The sequence below is a fragment of the Equus asinus genome, chromosome 14, assembly GCF_041296235.1.
Source record: "Equus asinus isolate D_3611 breed Donkey chromosome 14, EquAss-T2T_v2, whole genome shotgun sequence".
NCBI lineage: Eukaryota > Metazoa > Chordata > Mammalia > Perissodactyla > Equidae > Equus > Equus asinus.
In genome coordinates this window covers 16,212,460-16,238,962 of record NC_091803.1, presented here as the reverse complement: position 1 = coordinate 16,238,962, position 26,503 = coordinate 16,212,460, and the positions used below count along the sequence as shown (strand labels likewise).

The window sequence follows — 26,503 nt, the reverse complement described above, 5'->3', positions numbered from 1 at the left end:
ATGTGCACACTTAACCACTGTGCCACTGGGCCAGCCCCCAGACAACTTCCTTAACCTCAGCTCTTTAGGGCTATTCTTTCCTAACTACCTGTCCTTGTGATGACAGATGTTTTTTCAAATACTTCGGCTCAAACACCAGACCACAACAAAGTGAATGCAGAAGCAGCGATGGGAGTCCAGATGATTTCTGCTAAGAGATCTGCAAAACTGTCAAACAATGCTACTCTTCTATTTTTTGTTTTGGAAAACAATCAGTTTCCATGAAATTCTTCTGTATCTTAACATGTAATGAGTTAAACAACTATTTTTAATTTCTGGTTTTTGATACACCCCATGTAAACAAAAGCTCTTTAAGAGTTGTGTAAAGGGGTCCTGAGATGAAAAAGTTTGAGAACCACTGCATTCAGGAACTCTTAAAACTGGGTAGAAACGCAGCGACAGCATTTTATCTCAAGAGAAACTTAAGTGTCTGTGGAAATCCTCTGGGCAAGTTCCAGTCGTCCTTTTTTTTTTTTTTTTTTTTTTGCTGAGGAAGATTCACCCTAACATCGGGGCCAATTTCCCTCTCTTTTGTATGGGGGCTGCTGCCACCGCATGGGTGCCACTGAGTGGTGTAGGTCTGTGCCCAGGAACCAAATCTGGGCTGCCAAAGCAGTGTGTGCCAAACTTAACTACTTGGTCTTGGGGCTACCCCAGCCCCCAGCTTTTTTCTCCAAATTCCAGTCTTATGTCAAATTCCAGGCATTCGTAATGGGAAGTTACACCAAGGAACAAGAGTAATCATGGCAACTTCCAGGAGCTACCCTTCTCTCTGAAGAGCTCTGGTGAGCCTGTATTTTAAATAAACTTGACTGTTCTGACCTTGCCCATACCCGTACTTTCCTGTTGGCAAGACATCTGATTTGTCTCTGTGCCCTCCGTAACACCCACAGTAAAACAGCTCAGTCCACTTGGGCTGCAGGTTGCCTGCTGCTCAGTCGGGCAGAAGCAGCCTGGTGTGAGCAGGCAAAACTCAGAAGGACCGAAGCCTGGGGCTCCGATGTGGGTCCCAGGGAGCTGCAGGACCTTAGGCACACCTGTCACTTCCACTTCCACAGGTGTACTTGTAGCAGCATGCTTAGGGTGCTTCAGAGTGACAAGTGAGCCAACACAGGCGGATTCATTCAGTACATGGCAAAAACCTAGTCACACCAAGTGTTGTTCCTAAAATGTGAATTAAAATTACCCCCCAAATTAAAAAGCCATCCTCTTCTACTGCGCGAACCAATGCTCCCTCCCATTTGCTGGAACATGCCCAAGCTGATGGCGGAGGAAAACTTTTTGTCCAGGCATTCCTTCCTGTAGACAAATCTCTCCTCACAGCTGGTCATGGCAGAACCCCCCACACCTAGGGAGGCGTTCACGAGGTGGGCACATCCTGACAGCTGTCATCCGCAACGACAGGCTGTTGAGAGCTCGGCCCATCCCAACTAAGGCTGCTGACCACCTCAGAAGGACTAAAAGACCCAAGACAATTTGTTTAAGAACACTTTTAAGTGCAAAGAACCAGCTCATCTAAGACTTAGTGAGATCTCCAACAATACGGCGCACCTAACTGAGATGCCAAAGCAGGCACGGGACCCAGCCAGATTCAGACCCACACCTCCAAGGCTCAGTAATCTGCCCAAGGACCAAAAGGAGCCATGGTTCAAACTCGGGCCTCCAGAGAGGCCTTCAGAGATCTAGCTGAAAGCGCTCATTCTGTGAGAAAGACTGGAGGCCCAAAAGGGGCAGTGAGTTTTCCAGGTCAGTAAACCCAGGTGTAGTTCCCAGATTCGGGTGCTTTCCAATATATACTGTCTTGCCCCTTCTTCCCTCGAATCCAAACTCATTCTTTGAGTGGGGGAGGAGGAATACCAATGTCCAATCGAAACTGTGAAAGCAAAGCAAAAATTAAAGTCATTAAATAAAACTAAGTAGCACTGACATCAGATCTGTAAGTTTATTTGCTCAATGTACGACAGCTACATAATGACTCACATTCATGATATTCCATCACTGAGGAAAACTGCTAAGAATGGTCCGTGTGTGAAATAATTCCTTAGAGAAACACGGAGTTGGAAAAATAATCACTGATTAGACCTTAAAAATAGTTCACTGCATAACATGACAAAAAGCACAAAGGCTCATTCAGAGAACATAGTCATTGTTCTCCTACACTGTAATAGTTATAATTTCACCATGACAAACACCAGACATTAAGATTAAGCTAACACTGGTGTTTCTTTTGCTCCCCCCCCACCCTTTAAAAACAAAATATATAACTGCATGTCACTATAGCAACATCCAAAACAGATCAATTTGTTACGATCACTATTTGGTAGAGCAAACTTTACCCCCAAAAGAAAAAATTAAATTAAAAAAACTTTAAAAAATTTGAAGACTTAATTTTTTGTCATAGGAATACATAACACCTACAGTATAAGTTAATAAATTTCAAGCTACTGTATAGAAATACAACACTAGCATGCACAATATTGTATCAATAGAGTAATGGAGGAGTAACCATTTCACTGGGGAGACAGTATCATAGGCAAGTGCATTTCTTTAAAAATAAAGAAAGGAAAGAAACCATTCAAGCTGCTTAAATATCAAGTCTCCCACTCCCTCTTCATTTTCAGCCCTCAGGTATGATTTTATCTTGCATTATTCTAAAAAGCAGCCAGAGCCAAAGCTGAAATTTAAAAGAAAAATAGGTTTTGTAATTCCAGTAAATCATTTCCAAATGCTACAAGGAAGGACACAACACTGCTCACGGGACATGAAGAGAAGTTAAGGAAAGCCCCACCTACCCCCCCAAATCTATTCCCATCCATGGCATTGACTGTAGGCCCCGATAACGGCACAAAAGCTGGTAAGCTTTCCTCTGTTAGTTCTTCTGGTAGGTTCAGGTAATTGGGACTTCTGCTCTAGCATGTGGAGGGAACCTTCTAAGGAAAGTCATGCTGGGTAAACTGTGCAATATTACAGAGTATCACCATCATTCTTCTATCTTCACTGTCACCTGGATCCTGTTAAATGTATTCACTTCATACTTGTAAGCTCAATTTTAGAATCAGCAAAAGCAACTGTCAGTTTTTCCTCAATTATCATTCATATCTCTCCTTGCCTGAATAAAACAAACAAAACAAGTCTGGTGTCGTTACCTATCTCGGGAGTTCACAGTTACTGATCTTATAAAAACGGCTGAACACACTCAATAGGTCATGTTTTCAGACAGATTTATCCAAAACAAGAACGAAGGCTAACTGAAAACAAATTTGTGGAAATAGCAATGTAGTTTCTTTCCTTCAATTCCAAAATATGCACTGACTGCACAAGAGACAAATGAATCTCCAACGTCTATGCTTCCATTAAAAAGAAAAAAACATATAGAAAAAGTTTTGGTCAAATAGGACTTAAGTATTTATTATCTGCTGATTTTAGTTTATCTTCCTACAACAATTACTTGGGGAAGGAGTGTCTTCAGGGAGGAAAAACTGACACACTTACAAGGCTCCCGAAATTGGACAGAATGTTTATGAATAGAGCTCTTCCTTCTGGATTTTTCCACCAGTAAGCTTCTAGCACCTGAATTTTCACACACTGCACCACCAACTTTCTCAAAATGATCTCCCAGCTTCTACAACCCATTAGCTTCTCTGAGAGCCATGAGCACAAGGTACAGTGGGGCACCTTAAGGTACACCCAACTGAGAGCCATCAGCATAAGGTACAGTGGGGAAGACCCAAGTGAAGAGTGAGATGGCAGCGTAATCCCTGAGGAAGGAGCTGTGGCAGCTTAAAAATCAGGATTTCTCTGAAAATATCAACACAATAAATGACATACAGACCTGAATTTTCTCTATTTTTGTGGTGTTTAACGTTTCTATTAAAGTGATTACTAATTTTTGTGGTGATTTAAGTTGAGAGGAAAGAAGGACAAAAATCCCACAGCCACCTGCCAAGCACCTATTAACCAAAACCTAAAGTAGCTCTGATTCTCCTCAGGCAAGCCTTTTGGCCTAGGAGACAGATAACAGCAAAACCAACCTGGATAAGGCTGAATAAGGATGTAAAGCCAAAATAACTAGCAAAGAAAAATACACAATCGATGGCTTGATGTTACATATGGCTGTAATGTAGAAATACTGTAAACTGCAATTTAGTGTTAATACTGTCAACTAATCAGAGACTTCAGAAAACTGGCAAGGCCTAAATCACAAGGATAAATACACCTTATGTTCTAAGTCTGTCAGTTTGGGATTTAAACTATTCCATGTCTGGTAGAGTACGCCCTAAAAAAACTGCACAGCTAAAACAGATGAGATAGAAAGTACCCAAAACTTAAGACAAGAGCATATGTACATAAAAATCCTTACTGGAACCACAGAACTTATTGAATGAGGGCCATTCCATTTAAGTTTTCTTTTCATCTTAAACCCTATTACCTAGCAATAAGTTAAATTAAAGACAGACAGCTCCACTTGCATGAATCTACAGAACAGTCCATATGCCAGTGTGAGGCTGCTATTCCAATACCAGCACAGCTAGCCTGACTTTCCACTAGTGGTATTTTGGCAAAAATGTCAAAGAGGCGATCAAAGACAGGACAGGTCGTGGGTTTCTCCCTAGGAAGGTCAGCCCTCCCTTTCCCTCCCCCACCCGACCCCAACTCATGGGAAAAAAATAAAGACTGCAGTAGTAGCATCAGCGTGCGCTGCCAGTCCACCTGGGGGCCTTAATTGTTGCCTTCTCCACCATCGTCGTCTTGCTGATCGCTTGTCCAGAGCGTTAGGTTGTCACGGAGGAGCTGCATGATGAGAGTGGAGTCCTTGTAGGAGTCCTCGTTGAGAGTGTCGAGCTCAGCGATGGCGTCATCGAAAGCGGTCTTGGCCAAGTGGCATGCTTGCTCTGGGGCATTCTGGATCTCGTAGTAGAAAACGGAGTAGTTAAGAGCCAGGCCTAATCTAATGGGGTGAGTAGGCTGCATGTGCTCCTTGCTGATCTCATGGGCTTCGCTATAGGCCTTCTCAGATGACTCCACGACAGTTGCCCTTTTCTCTCCAGTGGCTACTTCAGCCAGGTAGCGATAATAGTCCCCTTTCATCTTCAGGTAAAACACTTTGCTCTCATACTGGGTCTCACTGCAATTCTTGATCAGGTAGTTATCCAGCAGGCTCAGCACATCCTGACAGACCGCTTCCAACTCCTTCTCTATTTTTTCACGGTAAGCACGGACCATCTCTATCTTCTTCTCATTGCCATCTGCAGAGGTCTTCTGCTCAATGCTACTAATGACCCTCCAGGAAGAACGGCGTGCCCCAACCACATTCTTGTAGGCCACAGAAAGGAGGTTTCTTTCTTCATTGGACAGCGGCTCATTCAGCTCTGTCACCTATTAGAGACAGAATAAAGAGTTGTTACGGTACAGATGATGTCAGTTGGGTTAATCATGTTTATGCCACTAAAACACAAACAGATCTATCAGTTGATTACAGTGATTAACAGATAGAGAAGTCAGGCTATGGGGTTGTATGGAAGGCGGATGGAGGTGGAACAAGCAACAAAGAAGGAAAAAACTGCAGCCAGATCAATGGTGCCTGAACCCCTGGTTCCTCCCTAGAAGAGGACACATGCTTACCACATAGCTGTCCCATGAAAGAACTAGCAAGTCTAGCTCTTACATGAGAAATCAAATTTTGATCTAAATGGCAAAAAGTCCACAGTTCTATCGTGTAACATTACATACATACCAATCCTGGGTATTTTAAGTCTAGATGGCTTATAAACCTCAACAGTTTTTTAAGAAAACAGAACGACAGTTGCCTTCTAATCTTGCCCTGTCTGCTAAGCTTGAGTCCCACTCCTTCTGGGTGAGAATATATTGAGTCAACTTCAGGATGACTTTTAAGAAACTAGGAGGCTTTTGTGCTCGTGTTTGATCATATGAATTATAAACCTCAGAAAGAAAGTCAAAATTGGGACCATGGGATTGAGTCTGCCCACTGAGATGTTTTCGCCACTTGGGGAACTCGTATTCCTTAGTGTCTGAATGAACACAATTAGCAATACAAAAGATGGAGGGATGAGCTAGTACTTCGGAGCTGAGGCAGCCAACAGGGATTAACCTTCTTTCAATAAGGGCATTTCTAAAGGTTTCTATCTTCATCATCCCAAAGACTAATCACCTCGAGGAAACAAGCACCACCACACCAAGGTTCTACATTTTTATGACTACCAAACAACTGCTTATAATAAAGAAATTAAGTCATCACAACGCTACATTTGATTTATTTTACCTGATTTCTGTGATATCCGTCATATACCATTGTCTGATAACCACAGGAAACAGAAAATTGTACAAGAAGGCAAGAGCTCTGACTCTTCATTCCTATTGTGAGGCCACAATTTTACGTGTCTGGTAAACTCTCATATCCACGCCGCTGTATGCTAAGTCCACGGCTCAGTTACAACATCGGGAATCCCAGACCATTCACTATTTCCTAAGTCTTACATAAGACTAGACACTTCCTCACCTCATCCCCACATGTACCCAGTCATAACGTGTTAACTGCCAAAACTGCATACTTCTGCCCTTTGTTCTTCTGCCCCTGCCTAGAATACGTGTCAGTGTTCCTGCCTGGAAAATACTTTCACACTGGTCAAAAACCAAGTTAATATTCATGTCCTCTATGAAATCTTTCCCATTTCTCCTCCTCCTACTCCCAGTCAAATTGGCTAAAGTCCTCACTCTCCCCGTGTAGATGAACCATAGCATCAACATAACATTATATTATTTATAGATGTGAAAGGCGGAGATATAATCCAAAAAGACATATCAAACCATATCAAACCCTTTTGGGGTGGGTTAGGATACCAAGAGACTCTGTACGTAGTACCCCATTTCCATCCAGTACGTACCCCATTTTTTTAAGCCTAAAGGATCTTTTTTTTTAACACTTTTTTTTTTTTTGGTAAGGAAGATTGGCCTTGCAGGTAACAACTGTTGTCAATCTTCCTCTTCTTTTTTTCCCCCCAAAAGCTCCAGTACATAATTGTATATCCTAGTCTAAGTCATTCTAGTTCTTACATGGGACACCACCACAGCATGGTTTGATGAGGGGTGTACAGATCCACCCCCAGGATCCAAACTGGAGAACTCCGGGCCACCAAAGCAGAGCCCACAAACTTAACCACTCAGCCACAGTGCTGGCCCCTATACTCCACTTTTATAATCGAGGGGGAAGAGGAGGGTTATACTTAGTGAAACTGGTTGTGTAATTCAAATAGCATCTCTCAGAAATAATTAAATCACAATGTAAACCAAATCATACTTATTAGTTTACTGCAAGCAATTCAGTCTTTGAACTGATCATGCATTGCTTACTAATGCTCACAATAGCCAGTAAATGATAGACAGTCAAGTATCTCCTAAACTAGTAGTTTCCTAAATGAGTCGTTTTTCTTATGTTAACCTTTCACTATGCTTACCGATTTCCCACTATAATGCTAGAGGACAACAGTACCTCTACCAGACACAGGCTAGTGAAATAGACTGCAGCGTGGCAGAACGGGGGTTTGGTACCGCCGGGCTTCAGAGCAGAAGGAAACCAGGACAGAGGTGCTTTCTGCTCCATGACCCCCTACCCCACTCCCCTGTGGAAACTGCTTCTCCTAAATAACGAGGCTTATTATCTCATAGCCAATTTTTCATATATTCTAGGCTTTAAGACACTATTCTCAGCCCTGAGACCGCTGTCACTTCTATTGATTTCTGATGTATATTCAAATAACCCAGAAGACTGGGGTTTCCCCAGTCTCACCATTTGCAAAGTAACCTTGGGGGCAAACCAGTTCATCTCTCTGGGTCTTGATTTTCTTATCTGCAAAACAGAGATCTCTGCCTCTTTCATAACATTCTAAGTATATATCACACAAATGATAAAGCACTCCTGACAAGGTAAAGTGCTGTAGGGAGGTGGGCAATTACTCTTGAGAATATCTTGAACAATTTTCCTTCATTTTAATTCTCACACAGGAGGCCTCTAAATTTCTTACAGTAACAATCTACTAGCTTATCTTCCTATTTCAAGTATCTCTTCTCCATTTCATCCTGTTCTCTATTCTACGCTGAAACTTCCTTAGCTACCTTACATCACTTCCCTTCCATAAGCCTTAGTATCATATAGCCTGAAAATACTCCCCAGACTGGCTTTCAAACAAGCTGAGGCCTCTGCAGGCCTTGGGCACGCACACCATAGAACTGGAGCCCGCACTCACTGCCTGTGCAGACAGTGAAGACAGCCGCCTCTGGTGCAACTTGGCAACTGTCTCCAGTGCAAGAAGCCAGAGTGCCTGAGGCCACTGAGACTGAGTTCTGGCCTGTCCCCTAAATCATGTTATCCTTCTTTCAAGAGCCAGCAACTATTTAAGGTTCAAATTACCTCACCAGTATGCTATAGGGTGAGGTCTCCTCCCGCTGCAAAAGAAGTTCGGTGGCAGAGCCCAAAGGTAGCAAGCTGTGCTCGTGTAAAGTTTGCCTAGTTGCCTCACACCAACTGGAACCTGCAGATTATGAAATGCCAATGTCACCTTTAGATATAGTAACTCAAGCACATTCGGAACATACCCAGATGTTCTCTGCCACCGAAAAACTAAGTTAGAGGGAAAAACTTTAAAAAGTCTGCTCAAAGGAAAGTGAGGTTTCTCTAAGAACTGTAAATCAGAATTTTTAAAAATCCTTAAGATCAAAATGGCTTGCATAAGAATTAATCTGTGATTTTTACATTAAAATAAAGTAGAGATCCCAACTATAGTAGTTTTAAAAGGTCAAAGGATAATTTTTTAAAAGGAAAAGAATTATTCCTCCAGTGTCCAAAAAAGATTTAAGCAAGATAGAATGGTTATTCAATGTGGGAAGATGTGAGAAATGTCTCACTTTGGAAGGGAGGGAACATTTTCAAAACAGTCACTGAATGGCTTCTAAGAATGCAACACTCACAAATAAAATCCCCCAAATTCACTGTCATGTCTGTTGGAAAACGTATAGTTTGTATTCTCCGGCACTGCACTTATAAGGTATATAAATAAAAACGTGTAGTTTGTCTTCTCTAGCATTGTGGTCTCCTTAAAAACAAAACTAATCAACTCCTATGCTAACAGCTCAAGGCCAAATTTCTTTTAGCCAGAGAGCTATTAGAAAAAAGGTTAGAAAAATCTGTTATTCTCAGCCACAGGTTAAGAAACAAAACTCCCCAAAGCCCAGCTGCTAAGGAATCAGATCTTAACCAGCATCAACTGCTCTCCCCTAAGAGTTGAAGAGAAAAATCCTTCCTACCTAAGATTAGAAACCCTTGAGATTCTTGGAGAGCTATTTATGTGACTTTCTGACCCTAAGTCTTGGAGTACCAACTCATTCACAATTTCCTCAACTTATCTATCAAGAACCTTAAATTGTAATGAATGCAACTTCAAATGTTTAATTGTCTTAAATAAGATAAAACTTAAACTAAGTTTACTTTATTTAAAGGTATTTCTATCTTGCAGAATCTTGCGTACAAGTTACAAAGTAACAGTTATGGTGGTGAACAAAGGACACATTGATTTAAGAAAGCTGAAAATCGCCAAAGAATTTAAGTTCACATCCAAAAAACAAGAGGGATGAATAGGCGGAAAAAAGGATTTTTAGGGCAGTGAAATTATACTCCAGGATACTCTAATGATGGATACTTGTCATTACACACTTGTCAAAACCCAGAGAATGTACACCACCAAAAGTGAACCCTAATATTAAGTATGGACTTTGGGTGATAATGACGTGCCAATGTAGGTCCATCGATTGTTCTAACAAAGGTACCACTGTGGGATATTCATAGTGGGGGAGGCTGTACATGTGTAGGGGCAAGCAGTGTATGGAAACTGTGCTTTCCGCTCAATTTTGCTATGATCCTAAAACTGCTCTAAAAAATAGTCTATTAAAAAACAAACAAACAAAAACTAGCAGATGGGGCTGGCCCAGTGGTGTAGTGGTTAAGTTTGCGGTCTCTGCTTCAGCGGCCTGGGGTTCGCCAGTTTGGATCCTGAGCGTGGACTTATGCACCACTTGTCAAGCCATGCCGAGGCAGCATCCCACATATAAAATGGAGGAAGATGGGCACAGACGTTAGCTCAGGGCCAATCTTCCTCAGCAAAAAGAGGAGGATTGGCGGCAGATGTTAGCTCAAGGCTAATCTTTCTCAAAAAAACACAAAAAACAAAAACAAAACTAGCAGACATTAAGTATAACATTTGGCCCCACCATGCATTTTTTGTCCTCCTAGGTTTGGAATACTATTACCTGAAAGGGCCAAGAGGCCATGAAAAAAAAAAAAAATGCAGTGATTGCTATATATGAACACCCTACACCAAAAACATAAGAATAAGAAATAAGATGACAAGGTGCAAGATGGGCATCAGTGTCCACATAACGGACGGTGTCTATATACAGTGCAGGCAACAGAATAAACCACTACAAATATATGTGACACTGTTCTGCCTGAGTATAATTAATCGTGTATTCTAGAGATGACCTGTCCACTAAATAACTAAACAATTTTTAAATATGAAGTTAGGCCTTGCACATCAGAGAAAAATGCCTTAAACCTGAACTATAGTCTGTGCAGAAAAGAGTTAACAGAACAAGCTTGAGACTGCTATCTTTAGAGAGGTCTGCTTGCAAAGCTGACCCTTGGCTGGCATCTGAGAACTTGGGTTTTGGAAGGGTTCCCACCATTCCCAGCTAAGAATGGCTCAGTGTCCCTCAAACTGTTTGTGCAAACAATGTGGTTTATGCTAAACACCTGTTTTCCTTCTAGGAGTCTTGAGTTTGGTACGTGCTAAGCAGAAAGTGCCTATAGGAGCAGGCCCCAATAAAACCCTTGGGCCCCAAGTCCCTAACGAGCCTCTCTGGGAGGCCACATTGCACACTTGCATCCTGAGAGTCCCCTGGGCGAGGACCCTTGGAAGCTTACGCCTGGTCTACTCAGACCTTCAGCCCAAGCAACTTGTCCCTTGGTTCATGTGGCTTTCTTACACTGTAATAAATTATAGCCATGAGTAAAATTATATGCTGAGTCCTAGCAAATCACTGAACCTGGGGTTTGTCTTGGGGACCACCAACACGTATTCACTCTAGAAAACTGGATTATAACATGTCCCGTAAGGCGAAATGACAAGGAAAATATACTTAAAGGCCATTCATCAGACACTCGGTCAAGTGTTCACTGAGCATCTAGCATGTGCCACACTGCACCACACTGTATGGATGATAGAAAATTTAGAGAGACATCCCCAAGGTGCTAGTTCACGGGAAGGAAACACAAACTTATTCACATTATCAGTAACACAGATGTTCTTAAGGTAGCAAAACCGCCCAGGAAGCTTAGAGGAGACTTTAACTAGGAAGTAACAAGATTAGGCAGGTTTTTAAAAACCAGCAGCAATCACCTGGATAAAAACTGTGCAGGAGGGGAACATGCCAGGAAGACGAACATCCCAGAAGAGTCATGAAACTTCCACGGCATATTCAGGGCCAAACTCAAGGTCTGAGAGATGAGAGGAGAGCTGGCTGAGAACCTGGGTTTTTCTGACAGCCACCCAAGTCCAGTTCTTTTCACAACTACCCTACAAGGTGGACATTATATTTATTTTACAGGTGTGATGTAGAGAAATGAAATGACTTTTTCTCAAAAATCAGACCACTAACATACAGCAGAGTAGGGACACAAACTGGGGCCCTCTGGCTTCAAATTCTGTGCTCTTTCTTCCATGCTGAGTCTCTGATGATGTAAACATTGCACACATCACAGAGAAATGGCTACTTTCTCTAATACATAAAGACGACATAAAAAGAATTTAAGATCAACCAGTAACAGAAAAAGGAGCAGGGGCCAGCCCCGTGGCCGAGTGCTCAAGTCCATGCACTCTACTTCAGCAGCCCAGGGTTTCGCCGGTTAGGATCCTGGGTGTGGACCTAGCACTGCTCGTCAGGCCATGCTGAGGCAGCGTCCCACACAGCTCAACCAGAAGGACCTACAACTAGAACATACAACTACGTACTGGGGGCTTTGGGGAGAAGGAAAAGGGAAAAAAAACAAAAATGAGCAAAACGAATGGACGGTTGAAGGAAAGGAAAACATAGGTAGAGCACACAACGTCATTCGTTATAAATGTTAATTTTTCTCCAATCAGACTGGCAAAACTTCAAATTTGATGACTCACTGTGAAACTGGTGTGGCTAAACAGGCACTCTCATCCACGGTGGAAACTAAACTGATAGGACCTTTATGGAGAGCAATTTGGAAATGACGGTCAAAATTACAAATACTCAAAAACTTTGATTCTGCAATTCCATTTTTAGAAATTGATTCACTGCATTATTTCTAACAGCTAAAGTCTGGAACCACCTAAATGGTCTTTGATGGGAGACTGGTTAGATTATGATACATCCATACAATAGGAATCCTAGATTGCCATTAAAAGAGTATTTGTAGGGGCCGGCCCAGTTGCATAATGGTTAAGTTTGCATGCTCTGCTTCAGCAGCCTAGGGTCCACAGGTTCGGATCCCAGGTGCAGGCCTACACACTGCTCATTAAGCCATGCTGTGGCACCATCCCACATAAATAGAGGAAGACTGGCACAGATGTTAGCTCAGGGCCAATCTTCCTCGCCAAAAAAAAAAAGAAAGAAAGAAAAAGAAAAAAAGAGAAAAAGAATTTGTATATTCTCTGTGTATTTCTAGAAGGGTCTGAAAAACAGAATGACTGGGAGGTACTCAATGTTGAGGTGGTCAAATTTGTACCTGTTACCGGTAGTACCTATTCAAACAAATCCTCTCCATAATTTACCATTAACCTTATCCACAATTAAAGTTTAAAGCTGTTTTGAAAAGCAGGTTTTCAAAAAGAGCCCCAGACGAATAGTTTTACATAAACAAGTTTACTAATGTGAATAACTCAAACCCACATCTGATGCTTTGTGCTTACCACCCCAACTATACCAAGAATGCCTTTTTTCCCTTATTTTAGTTGTAAAAAAATCTTTCATTTTATCTTTATATAGATTAGAGTTGCTATACAGAATATATACTATAGATTACGGCCCTCTTTCATCGTACCAAATACTAATTCTAATACTTTTCCAGTTTATTCCCAACATAATCATAAGTTTCCAAACATCACTTATCCTGTCCCAGGTATACTTCTTTCACTTGTATCATACTGCCTGGACAAGGACAATGTTAATGCTCATAATGAGCATCTTTGTTTTGTTTTGAATTTAACGGAATATTTTCAGCATTTCATTCTTAAATACTGACTCTTGGTTTAAAAGATACATCTCATGTTAAGAAAGTATCCATCTATTCCATATTTTTTCTTGGGGCCGGCCCAGTGGTGCAGCAGTTAAGTTCACACGTTCTGCTTCTCAGCAGCCTGGGGTTTGCTGGTTCGGATCCCAGGTGCGGACATGGCACCATTTGGCAAAAGCCATGCTGTGGCAGGCGTCCCACATATAAAGTAAAGGAAGATGGGCATGGATGCTAGCTCAGGGCCAGTGTTCCTCAGCAAAAAGAGGAGGATTGGCAGCAGTTAGCTCAGGGCTACTCTTCCTCAAAAAAAAAAAAAAACCTTATTTGCAGTGTTACATTAACTTACGAAAATCAAATTATACTCAAATTCTACTGAGCTTTCAGTTAAAACCCTGTATCTCTTTTTCCCCATATGTGCTATTGTGAAGTGCCATCTGCACCAAACACAAAAAACAGTTGAATTTGGGGGCCAGGGTACAGGACTTTAAGCAAAAATAAGGACACTTTATTAGCCTAAAAAATTAGTTAAATTCAAATTACACAGGTTCTTATACAAACCCATATCAACTCCTTCATAATAATCTCCTCTTCCACAGCTTTTCTCTGCTTCTACAATTTCTCCTGGAATCAATGTCATGTTCACCTTCTTTGGGATTGTTACCTGGGTCCAGACCTCTGGTTCCACTTCCATTATCCAAGGTTATTCCCCCAAATTAATTATAAATAGTTCAGTTATCTTGATTTTGACAACTTATTCCCAAACCACACCTTGACCTCATTCAGAACCATTTACTTTTAAAATCAAACTCCTACAGGGGCTGGCCCCGTGGCCAAGTGGCCCAGTGTTTCGTTGGTTCGAATCCTGGGCGCAGACACGGCACTGCTCATCAAACCATGCTGAGGCAGCGTCCCGCATGCCACAACTAGAAGGACCCACAACGAAGAATACACAACTATGTACCGGGGGGCTTTGGGAAGAAAAAGGAAAAAATAAAATCTTAAAAAAAAAAAAATCAAACTCCTATAACCTCCCATTTTACCAGTCTTCACTCTCACCTACTGGCCTTGCTCTTGAGCCCCATGCTTTTTCTCTCAGCCCTGTCCCTGGAGGCTTTATTCCTTCTTTCCAAGGTTCGTCAAGATTCATCACTTCAATTATTTCTGCCTTAGTATAAACTGTCCTACGTTTTGTCCTTCTCCTCCACCATTTCTAAAACACACAAATGCACAATCAAGCCAACTACCCAGGCTTTCTACTCTCATACCCAAAATTTAGGCAAGGAGGGAGAGAGACAGAGGGAGACACTAACAAAAAACTACAGATTACAGCCACTACAAATTAAGCATTTCTTAACCTCAGTTGGGCCCTTGGCACTCACTGCCTGGCAAGTCTCGCTTCTACCGCCTCTTTACAGAAGCAAGTGACCATGAGATGAGCCAATTTCAAGGCCCTTACTTAACAAACAACGGCACCCATCACTGCCTCCTCCCTGTAGACCAAACAAGGCGTTTCTTCCCCTCAATATATTCCCATCAGTCGTTCTCTTTCCTGTATTTTCCCTTCTACTCTCCTGCTCCTTCCCATCTACATACAGTCCAACTAAAGGATTAATATAAATAAATGATGCCTTTTAATCTCATCTTTCTTATTTCCTTCAAAATTAAGTTTCTGAAAATAAGTTTATATTTGTTACCATTTCTTCACATTTCACTCACTCTTTTACCCCAAGACCACTCTAACCACTCTAAAAAGCTGTAAACGTCTTCCTATTTCATATATCCACTGCTCTCTTATGTCTTCATCTTAAATCTTAATTCATAAAGTAATCTAACACTGTTGACTACACCCCCCCCTTTTTTTTTTTTGCTGAGGAAGATTTGCCCTGAGCTAACATCTGTTGCCAATCTTTTTTTATTTGCTTAAGAAAGATTAGCCCTCTGGTAACATGTGAGCCAATCTTCCTCTATTTTGTATGTGGCATGCCACCACAGCATGGCTGACGAGTGGTGTAGGTCCACACCCAGGATCCAAACCCGTAAACCCAGGCCGTCAAAGTGAAGCGCACCAAACTTAACCACCATGCCACAGAGCTGGCCCCTACACTCCCTTTCTTGACACTCTTTTTATTAGCACTCTTTTCCGGTTTTCTGCATATATCACTATCTACTTAGTGTTTTCTTCCTCAGTTACCACATAAGCGCTATTCCCAGGGTTTCACATTTTGTCTTCAACTCTCCATTTTCCCTGGGTGACTTCACTATGCCTGGTTTTAACTTGCATGGGTATATAGAAGACTCCCCTAGAAGGTCAGTTCTATGAGGACAGGGGATATTACTTTCTCCAGATCTTAGACCATACCCTGGCCCTTAGCAGGTCCTAAGTAAATATTTGTTTACTTAATGAATTAATAATAGGGAACACTGAGCGCTTACACTCTGCCAGGACTGTTCTAAGTGCTTTTCACATGTTAAATTGTAACCATGACATCTCTATTAACCTTCACTTAAATGTTTCCTCAAACTCAGCACGCCACAACTGAAATCATCTCTTCCATCATTTTTCCTTCCTCCCCTTTCTTGCTCTAGCTCCAGCCTTCAAATTCTCTCTCACACCTGCCCTCACTATCCTTGCCCAGGTACTCATCCCTTGAGACTAGACCCCTACTAATCGGTGTCCCTCCCTCTACCTCACTGCCCCATTCAATCTCCACATTGCTGCCAATGATCTCTCCAGACCAAAAATCAGATTATGATTATGATCCTCTTCTGCCTAAAATACTTCAATGACTCTCCATAGGTTATGCAGGAGCCCAAACTCCCAAGGCCCTTCATGAACTGGCCCCCATTTCCATCTTTTGACTCATTTCCAACTAGTCCCTCAAATGCACACGCTACTGCAGCATTCCGAGCACAGCCAATGGTGAGCAAATAAACGAACCAGGCAACAGATTCTGCTCCTTGCACATCTTGAAGCTAAACATGCTGTTCCTTCTGCCTGGACAGTCCTTCCTCCAACAGTTCTCCCTCCCCTCCAGACTCCAAAGACACTGCTCCAGCATCGCTTTCTCTAGGAAATCTCCCCTCATGCCCAGTGTGACATCAGTGCCCTCTTTTGATCCCACAGCACTGAGCTTACTTCAATTTTTATGCGTGGAATGAATATTCTCACAAGTGTTCAATAATACCCCATCACAACTCTATCTTCCCTTTGTGACTGTGGATCAGTATCATTCACTTCTTTCACCTGCCTAGATCGTACACAAAATATTCAAATGAGCATCTTTTTTCTTCCTTTGTTTCAACCAAATCCCATCAAAACACTGTTTCCACACTCCAGTTTGTGAAATCCACACAAGACTACATTATTTTTGATGTACAGAAAGGTCACAGCTTCCCCCTATTTCTTTCAAGCGTGGTATACTTTTCCATTCAGTTCTGAGTGGCATCCTTTCACCTCTTGGCAATACCCATAAGACTCCAATGGCAGAAGTACAGTACTTACCTCCTGATGTTAAAAATCTGAAGTTCTCCCTTGATAAAATATACCACAATCACGGGAGTCAAATGTTTTATAAAAGAAACCAGATTACACTCGTATTGGGTAAGATATCTTAGGACTGTCCTAACAGAAATTTGTTCTGTATTTAAACCTAGGCTACACAATGATCCTCTCAAAGACAACTAAGTGGGAAAATATTAAACATGCAGTAGTCTGAATGATTTTCAGTGCTTCTGCAAACAATGGGACATTTACTAAAACTAGCCAAAATAGATCAATTAATAAGACAACAGTTAAAAGATCAGAGGCTGGCCCGGTGGCCGAGTGGTTAAGTTCACGGGCTCCCCTTTGGCAGCCCAGGGTTTCACCGGTTCAAATCTTGGGCAAGGACATGGCACTGCTCATCAGGCCATGCTGAGGCAGTGTCCCACATGCCATAACTAGAAGGACCCACAACTAAAAATATACAACTATGTACCACGGGGCTTTGGGGAGAAAAAGGAAAAAAAAAAAAAAAAAAGATCAAGAGTACCCAGATATACACTTTACTCCTTTTTTTTCTTTTGCTGAGGAAGATCAGCCCTGACCTAACATCTGCACCAATCTTCCTTTATTTTGTATGTGGGTCACCACCACAGCATGGCTTGATGAGCGGTGTAAGTCTGCACCTGGGATCCAAACCCACGAACCCAGGCTACTGAATCTGAGCATGCAGAACTTTAACCACTACATCATGGTGCCAGCCCCTATAAGAGAGCTTAGATTTAGCTTTTCAGCTCAAGCCTTAGGCAAATCACTTAAACGTTTCCACCTGTAAAATGGGAGCATCACTTAATAAAACTGCTGTGAAATTAAATGAGAAAAGTATAGAAAAATGCTTCCCAAATGACAGTAAATGTCAAACTATATTCCATATTTTATCTAAGAGTGTGTAACTTAAAATCTTCTCTTCCCAAAAAGATTTTTGTCAGTGCAGAAATCTATAAACAGATGTCAAAAAAGTCATACCAAAAAGCACCATAGGGGGGCCAGCCCTGTGGCAGAGTGGTTGGGTTCCTGCGCTCTGCTTCAGCAGCCCGGGATTTTGCCAGTTCGGATCCTGGGCGCGGACATGGCACCGCTCATCAAGCCAGGCTGAGGTGGCATCCCACACAGCACAACCAGATGCACTCACAACTAGAATATACAACTATGTACTTGGGGGCTTGGAGAAAAGGAAAAAGAAAAGATTGGCAACAGACGTTAGCTCAGGTGCCAATCTCTAAAAAAAAAAAAAAAAACCAGTAGCCTAGGTTTTCCATTGTGTTCCAAATGCTGAGTTTAACTCATTAACATTGCACAGTAATGCTACGCTGCAACTCACTAACAGTACTGACTTGATTTTCACAAGAGATGGAAACACTTGCTAAATAAAAAGTTAGTCTTTAATCATTCTTTATTAAAAAATGAGTGCGTATGTGTATATATATCCAGTCAGATTAACAGACAAAAACAGGATCAAAATGTATGAGTACCGTAAGTCCAAAGTAAGAAGTAGTTATAATTATTTTTGAGAATCTACATGCTAGACAGAGTTCTAAATAAGTAATGTGAATAGAACTGTATCTTATGCAAGTTTTAAATAAAATTCAATCCGTTACTAAAGCTTGAAGTTTACCATATTGTTTTCCCTTCCTCAATAAATGGATCCAGTTCCAAAAATCTAAAGTTCTTTTCTGCAGACCCTTCAAGTGTTAAAAAAGTAAATGAAACAGCAGCATCCCCACCTAAACTCCTGATGCTAAACTGGTCAGCTGCACACTCCTGAGCGTGGATTCAGATCCAGGCTGTCCAGGCCCAGATGGCTGGTTTATATACTTCCTACCTATCTGTACATACACACACTCAGCAGTATAAGAGTATAAGTATACTCAGACTTTAAGGCAAAAATCATTTTTAAAAAATGTTTGGCAAGCAACAAAGCCAATAAAAGCAAAACTTGTTTACTTACATCGTCCTCCACAAATCAATTGGCTTTTAGTTCGTCTATCAGATTAGTGATAAAAGTCACAAGAACTGAGAGAAGAATCCAACTTTGTTGTCCTTTTCAGGAAAAAAAGGCAGTAAAAAAGGAAGCGAAAACAGTCCTGTAATGATACAACTTGTCTCTTAACCTACAGACACTGTATCATCCTTCCTGTGCCCACTCATGACCCACCCAGCCTTTCACGCCCTCATGAGAGTAAAGGCTGATGGGAGGCAGCACGTGGATGTCAACTGAAAAAAAGCACTCCAGGGACCAGCCCCGTGGCCGAATGGTTAAGTTCACACGCTCCGCTTTGCAGGCCCATGATGGTTTCGCTGGTTTGGATCCTGGGCGTGGACGTGACACCGCTCATAGGACCATGCTGAGGTAGCGTCCCACGTGCCACAACTGGAAGGACCCCCAACTAAAATATACAACTATGTACTGGGGGGATTTGGGCAGAAAAAGCAGAAAGAAAGAAAGAAAAAGACTGGCAACAGTTGTTAGCTTAGGTGCCAATCTTAAAAAAAAAATAAGCACTCCCCTTAAAATCAAAGAAAAATGAAATTACCTGCCATCTGGATTAAATGCTTTAAGGAAGAAAACTACACTTCAAAGTCGCCAAATCTGAACGTAAAGAGATCTTGTTCATAATCTGAGCATTTGTGGCAAATAAAGGGTAATTTTAGGTCCACAAAAAGCCATCTTCCAAGAAAGTATATCCCAAAGGGGCCAGAAGAGTAGGAAAGTACACAGATACAAGGTTGGTCAACATGCCGACAAATGGTGAAGCTGCTTACATGGGGGTCTATTTTACTATTCATCTCTATGTTGTGTATATTTGAAAGTCTCCATATCAGTTTTTGGGTTTTAGGGTAAACATTCCAACAAGAAAACCAGCAAAAGGGACATCTGCCGCAAGTAAGCTAACAGGCAAGCTTTCCCCCATTTCAACCTCTTTTTGTTTTTCTTCTTGGAGTAGAAAGGGCAATACGGTATGCTGAATTTTGAACCATGTTTATGTAATACCTAGTCAAATAATTACATTTTTCAAAACTTTTAAGAGACAATACCCAGTACTAGTGATAGTTTCAAGATCCTTAAAACTTATTCTTAGCTATTCTTTCAGCAGCTCCACTTTTGGGTCTGTGTCCTAATGTATAAACTGTGTTTGAGCTTTAGCCAAAGATATTTACGACACTATTATTTATAAATATAAATTTGGAAAAGAGCCTAAAGGCTAAATAAAAGTATAATTAAATTACGACACAGCCACAGGATTATTCCGCCATTGAAAATACTAATGACAGAAGAAAATATCCTTGAAATAATGTCAAGTGAAAAAGGCAAGGTTAAAAGCCTAAACTCTGTAGAAAAAGACATGATGGAAATATCCCTACATGGGGAATGACTATGGCAATGATTTTTGTCATTTTCCCCCCAATTTTTCTAGCCTCTGAAAGGCCAGGCATTTTTGTCATCAGCAGTCTCAGCCTTCCCAAAACCAGACTCTTAGCAAATCACAGCATCCCAAAACTCAAAATATTCTAGAATATTCCCTCTCTGCTCACTTGTCCCTACTAGCCTTCCTTGCATCAGAACGTCCTTTTCTGCTGTTCTCATCCTCCTATCCTAATTCTTGCCGTTCTGGATTGGGACATTTTCAACCTCGCAAAAAAAAAAAAAAAACCTAGTGTAAAAAAAACCCTAGTGTCTAACCTTTAAAGTCTGTTTCTATCACACAGATGTAATTAGGAAGACCAGACGTAGGTCATACGTGCGAGCGGAGGATGACTCGAAAACATCTGTCCACTAGTCTACCCATGCCGGCAGGCCCTCATGGAAAGGATACCGGCAGGGAACAGGGATTGTCTGCATGGCTACTACCCATGCTGAGTCTTCACTGCAGACACACTCACTACTTCAAGTTAGACTGCCACAAAAGGAGCACTGTACTGAACTAACGTGAAACAATGAAGCAATCCTGCCAAGAAAAAAAAGTAAAGCCTACTTCTCCGTCCTTAAAATCCTGGCACCATGGGCAACCTTATTTCCTACACCTAGGTTATTTAAATATGGCAGCTTAAGCGTAATATTAACAATTCCTTTCAGAAAGCTAAGGAAATTTAAATATCTCTTCAAAATAAACCTGCACTTTTAAAGCCTTCGTCTCGTTACCTCTCAGCCCTCTCTCACTTCTCTACACACCGCAGCTGCTCTTCACACTCAGCTCGTGGGGGAGGCTGGAGAAGGGATTCCTCTGGAGCTACTGTCATTATACGTTCAGCTGCCCGCTGCTGTCACTGTCATTCCCAGCTCCGACAGCACTGTTCTACTAACAGAATTATTAAGAGGGGAAAGCTGACACTACACTGGGTCCTACTCACTAAGTCTGGCTTTAGAGCTCTCCAAAAATAAGATATCGCTCCAAAGGTTAAGAGGACAAGACCAACGAGTTTATCTAGAAATTTATTTATTAACATTATGTTAAAAATCTGTATATGTAAGAGCACTCTCATTTCTATTTACTAATTCACAACCCAATTAATGCTAAGTGGCACAGTAACAGCAGTCAACTTAGGTAAAGAAAAATCTCCCTCTGTGGGACACACCCTTACAAGTGAAATGCTGATGAAAATTTGGCTTAGACTTCACCAGTTCTTTAAAAAGGAAGAAAAAAGACTCATGCAAAGTCTTTAAGATTTACAATTTTTATTGTTTCTGCAAAATCATGGGACCAAACCACTTATTTAACCACTTATCTTAAAATTAAAGCTTTCTTTTGGGAGTTTTTATTGATCACTTTTCATGTAACTATTTTTCTACTATTCAAATTCATAAATTAGCAAAGTTAAAATTTCAAGGGTCTCTACAAGTGCCAGTTTAAAGATAATACAGTTTGGTGGTGAACCAAAATGACAGCTGATCTCTAAAATGGAATTTGGGGAAGACAACAGGAAAATGAATGAGAGGAAAGGCCACAAAGCAGCTGGCAGTGGTAGCCTTTATCACCTAAGAAGACAATAAATATAGCTTCCCAAAGCTATAGTTTTAAGTATTGGGTTAAGCACTAAGAAACAACTTAGAAAACAAGACAAAAGAAAAGATAGTGGTCTATACGTGATTTCTTCCCTTTGACTATTAAACATACAAAGTGGTCTTTGCTTTTCTTCCACATCCCCTGGACTGTGGTAGGACACAGGAATAACAGCCGTCCTGCCAGATAAAAGGATTAGGGTTGGTGATAGCAGAGGTGAGCAGCAGCTCCTGGCAGCCTCAGAAGCACTCTGGTAACCCAAACAACGTATTTAACACATCTTATTTACGGGAATCCCATCAGTTTAGAATGTCATGCTTGAATAGCTCACCACCCAGTGCCGCAGTGTCCACCAGGGGACAGCTGCCACCGCAGGGAAATCACTTATAACAAAGTCAGCCTTGGGGTGGAAAGCGAGTCATAATACAGACACCAGCAAAATTTCCATAATCTCCAAATAGTTAATAATCCGCTAGTTTCAGGTAAATTGTTCTTACTTATTTGGATGAGCATCATGTTTTGTAAGCTCTATAACTTTTTAAATGGAAATATAAACCTAGCTAAAATAATCCCTTTTTTAAATCTATGCTGAAAAGGTTCAGATGTTAGAAAACAAAGACAAAGGGACAGCGATTCCCATTGGCTGTGAGCTGTAGGGCACTTCATTACTGACACATTCCTGAATCAGTAATCAGGTTTTGAAATCTAGCCAGCTGCAGCCAGACCATCATCACTTGAAAATGGTTAGTTTACGTTATATGACTTTTACGTCAATAAAAACAAAATCATTTCTCCACTCTTCAATAATTTAGAGTTTAATTTAATAAACAAATAAGACTTCCCCCAAGTGCTATGGGATGAAATCCTCTGCAGTTAATCCAAAGGACTGTAATGAGGATGCACATTTAACATCTTTCATCTCAATGTAATTCAAAAGATACACAGGAGATTTTTTTTAAATAATTAGAAAAAACACTTAAATAGTCACTACAGTTCTTGCAAAAGATAACACACAAAAAGCAAACTGTTATCTGTATCCTTTCCACTCCAGAGAAGAGAACAATTGAAACCACATGACCCAGAATAATGGCTGGCAGAACTCCACCTCTGAAGAGTCTACAGAGGTGTCATTACTCCATTAGTGATAATGGCTATTGATCTGGCCTCCTGGAAGAGCTAATAGGAAAAACAGAGTATTTAAGATAGCAAGAATTTTAAAGTCTATAGATTCCACTAGAAAGACTTTTTTACATAATTAAGATAGCCTTTTGGCACCAATGCCCCCCATACACCCCTCAGTTAAATTGCTTAACCCAGTAACTTCAACAAAATTAGCAGCCCAGAACCTTTCCCCCGGATGGCAAGTACCAGTAGCCTACTTAGAATAGTAACTTAAGAGGTTATTAAAATCCAAAGGACAAGACAGTACTATCTTAACAAGTAGGAGACCTCTAGGTGTTCACTCTCTCCTTAAATGCAAGATGACATATTTGTCTTAAAAGACTAAACTTCCCTCTTTCTTCCTTTTCAAAATACTGCATATTATTTCTATGCTGGTCATCCACATACAACTACCACCCGGCACAAGTCCCAACAGTGTTATTACTAGGATAACTTCATTGAATGCAAATAAATTTAATCCCTCTATCATCAGGATGATTTCAGCCTGAGAAAAGAGCTCACTTGAGTGGTAGGACTGAGTATTTTCTTTGTATCTGCCTGTATTTTCGAAATTCTCCAACAGAGGAAGAAACAAAGTTCTGTAAGTTGTTACCATTTGGGGGCACCTACACATTTCTTATTTAATCCGCATAACTTTTTCAAGTAGATATTGATCCATTTTACAGATGAGGATAATGAGGGCCAGAGGGGAGCCTAACTCCTCAAAGTCACAGTAAATAGGTTTGAAAAAGGTCTGCTTTATTTTATAAACTGTTCTTTCCTCTATACTCTGTCAGGGAGCAGAAGCATAAATATAGCAAAAGAGACCTTTTCCAAATCCCCACCTAAAGTGTTCTGTAACAGATTCTCATTCTCTAACATTTACTGAAAACGACCAAGTAGGAAGTCCTAATTTTTAAAGGTTTTTATTAAAACTTGCCAAATTGCCAATTTGCAATAAACCTAAGCATACAGCCCACCCCTGCACTATCATACAACATTCTTATTTAAAACGTCTATCTTTATTCCGTCATTGCCCAATTTTAATAGTGAGATTAATGCTTAAAAATAGGAATGTATCTTATAAACTTTCGTGAGAAAACTAGAAATAAGAAGGCAAATAGACATATCTAAAGGTCACTGATTTGCAAGTCTAACGTTAAATGCAATTCTTATTTTTTGGACCAATTCTTATCTGGTGGAAGATGAAGCGCTTAATTCCACCCAGCTAATCTGTTAATTTCTGCATTACCTTGGACAAATGCCATTTGCATACTCCCTACCAGCCCTTAGGTGCATTGCAGCCTCTGTGTCATTGTGTGTGACATCACTGGGTTGCTATGGTTATAGGTGCGAGGTCACTCGCTTTCCTGTGAACCTAGAAATATGGAAAAATTAGAATAGTCTAAATAACACAAACCAAAGATATTTTCAATACTGATATTAAAAGTGCAACTTACATCATTTGAGCCTTAAAGATAGTGACTGTGGCAATATGATAATACAGCAGTACTCCTAATTTCAGAACCAATTCTCTTCCTTAATGAGATAAAAACCTTTTTTGTTAATGTAGCTGGCTTAAATATAAAGGCATCGGCATCATCATCTTTTGGGAACCAGTAAAGTTATTCAAGTTATTCTGTAATTAGTTATTTTGTAAAAAGTTATTCTACAATTAATAATTACAAAACATCTATATTGCTTCATTAAAAAGATTTAACATGCAAGGTACACTCCTACACCCACTTCACACTGGAGATGCATTTTAAAACCTTTGTTACATAAGGCAGAAAGTTAAATATTAAGATAGTGGGAGACCTAAATCATTAATTAATTTTCCACGTTTAACTGAATAATGCTCAAAAAGTCCCCCCTCCTCGAATATCAAACTGGTTGACAGCCCATCAGATAAATGTAGTGTTACTGACAAAATGGTGCAATACAGGCAGGAATCTGCATCCTGGACAAAATGCGACACCTGGAGATCAGTATTCGCTTTTCATCAGAATGAGGATGCGCTAGCTTTTTTTTTCTTTAAAGCCTCAGATGTATCTAACAAAACAAATTAAAAAAAAAAAAAAAAGACTTTTGCCCCTTTAAAATAACTCCTCCCAGCCTCCACCCAGTCTAGGCTCTCTGCAATATGACAAATGCAGAATCTTCTGGAATGACTTGATACTGCCTCCCACCACCGCTTTGTTTGCAATATCAGAACAGAGAGAATATTTTTTCAACTTATAGGAATTTCAACAGATGTGTGCCTGTATTTTAAAAAGAAACAGCATATGTCACAAATTGAACCAGTCAGCTAAATTCACCACCTTTATTTTAAAGACAATACCTTACCCTTTTCAATACAAAAACGGGGGAGAAAATAGGGATGACACGTTGAGAACAATCAATGCAAACGCTAGCGAGACGAACGTTCCCCCTTTCCAAAAGCAAGAGAACTTCTTTTGGAGAACGGAGAAAGGGAAGCCTTTTGTTAAGAAAAACGTGAGCGAGGAGGTTTCGATTTTGCACCATTGAGCCCAGGTTTTCGGGAGACCCTACATTTTTCCCGGGGAGGTCCTAAAGGATCTGTCAGGAGAGGCAGTGGGGAAGAAAATGGGGAGGTGGGGGGGAGTATTAGTAAACCGGAGACCTGCTGAGTGAATGGGAAAGGCGCCGCCCAGACACCAGGGAGAGAAAGAGGAACCGCATCCATGCGGTCCCCCGCCCCCACGCCCAGGCTGGGAGGAGGGGAAGTGGGGCACAAAGGATGCGCACGGCCCCCGCTCAGGTCCCTGGCACGCCCGGAGACGCGGCGGCCGGAGACCCGGCTCCCGAGCCCAGCCCAGCCCTGCCAGACCCCGCCCCAGCCCGAGCCCGGGAAGGGCCGAGGCGGCAGCGGCGCCGCCCCGGGGGACGCTCGGGGAAAGGCTCTAGCGCTCTCGGGATCCTCCCCAGCCCCCTCGGTGGGTAAGCAAGGGCGGCCCACCCTGCAGTCGCGACGGGCGACTCGTCCCCGGGCCGTCCCAGCGAAGGCCCGCGTCCGCGAAGGGGCTGGGGCAAGGCGGGGGGAGGGGAAGAGAGACTCACGTTCTTCATGGCCGCGGCCATGTCGTCGTAGCGCTCCGCCTGCTCGGCCAGCCGGGCTTTCTGCACCAGTTGCTCGCGGTCCACCATCTTCGCGGGCTGGGTCGGGCCGGGCGAGGAGACCTGGGCGGCCTGAAGGGCTTAGAGGGCAGCTGCGGCGCGGCTGGAGCCCGTGTGCCGGAGACACCGACCCACGAAGCGAGCGGCTGAGGCGACGGCGGGGACGCGAAGGCTACGGCTCGAGCTGCGACCGCGGGACCGTGCGCGAGGCGGCTGCGGCTGCTGTGCGTGCAGCGGGCGGACAACCCCCTGCGGCCCCGCCCACGCCGCGTGACGCAGCCGGCCCCGCCCCCCGCC

At 41.9% G+C, this 26,503-nt stretch overlaps 1 protein-coding gene across 1 annotated transcript; it reads right to left on the bottom strand.

Moving 5' to 3' along the window:
• Positions 1-1,967: 1,967 nt before the first annotated feature.
• On the bottom strand, positions 1,968-26,503 carry YWHAG (tyrosine 3-monooxygenase/tryptophan 5-monooxygenase activation protein gamma). Its single transcript, XM_014853903.3, has 2 exons — positions 26,150-26,503; positions 1,968-5,415 (listed from the first exon to the last, which is right to left on the bottom strand). The coding sequence occupies exons 1-2, from the start codon at positions 26,234-26,236 to the stop codon at positions 4,759-4,761; spliced, it is 744 nt and encodes a 247-aa protein (XP_014709389.1). The 5' UTR covers positions 26,237-26,503; the 3' UTR covers positions 1,968-4,758.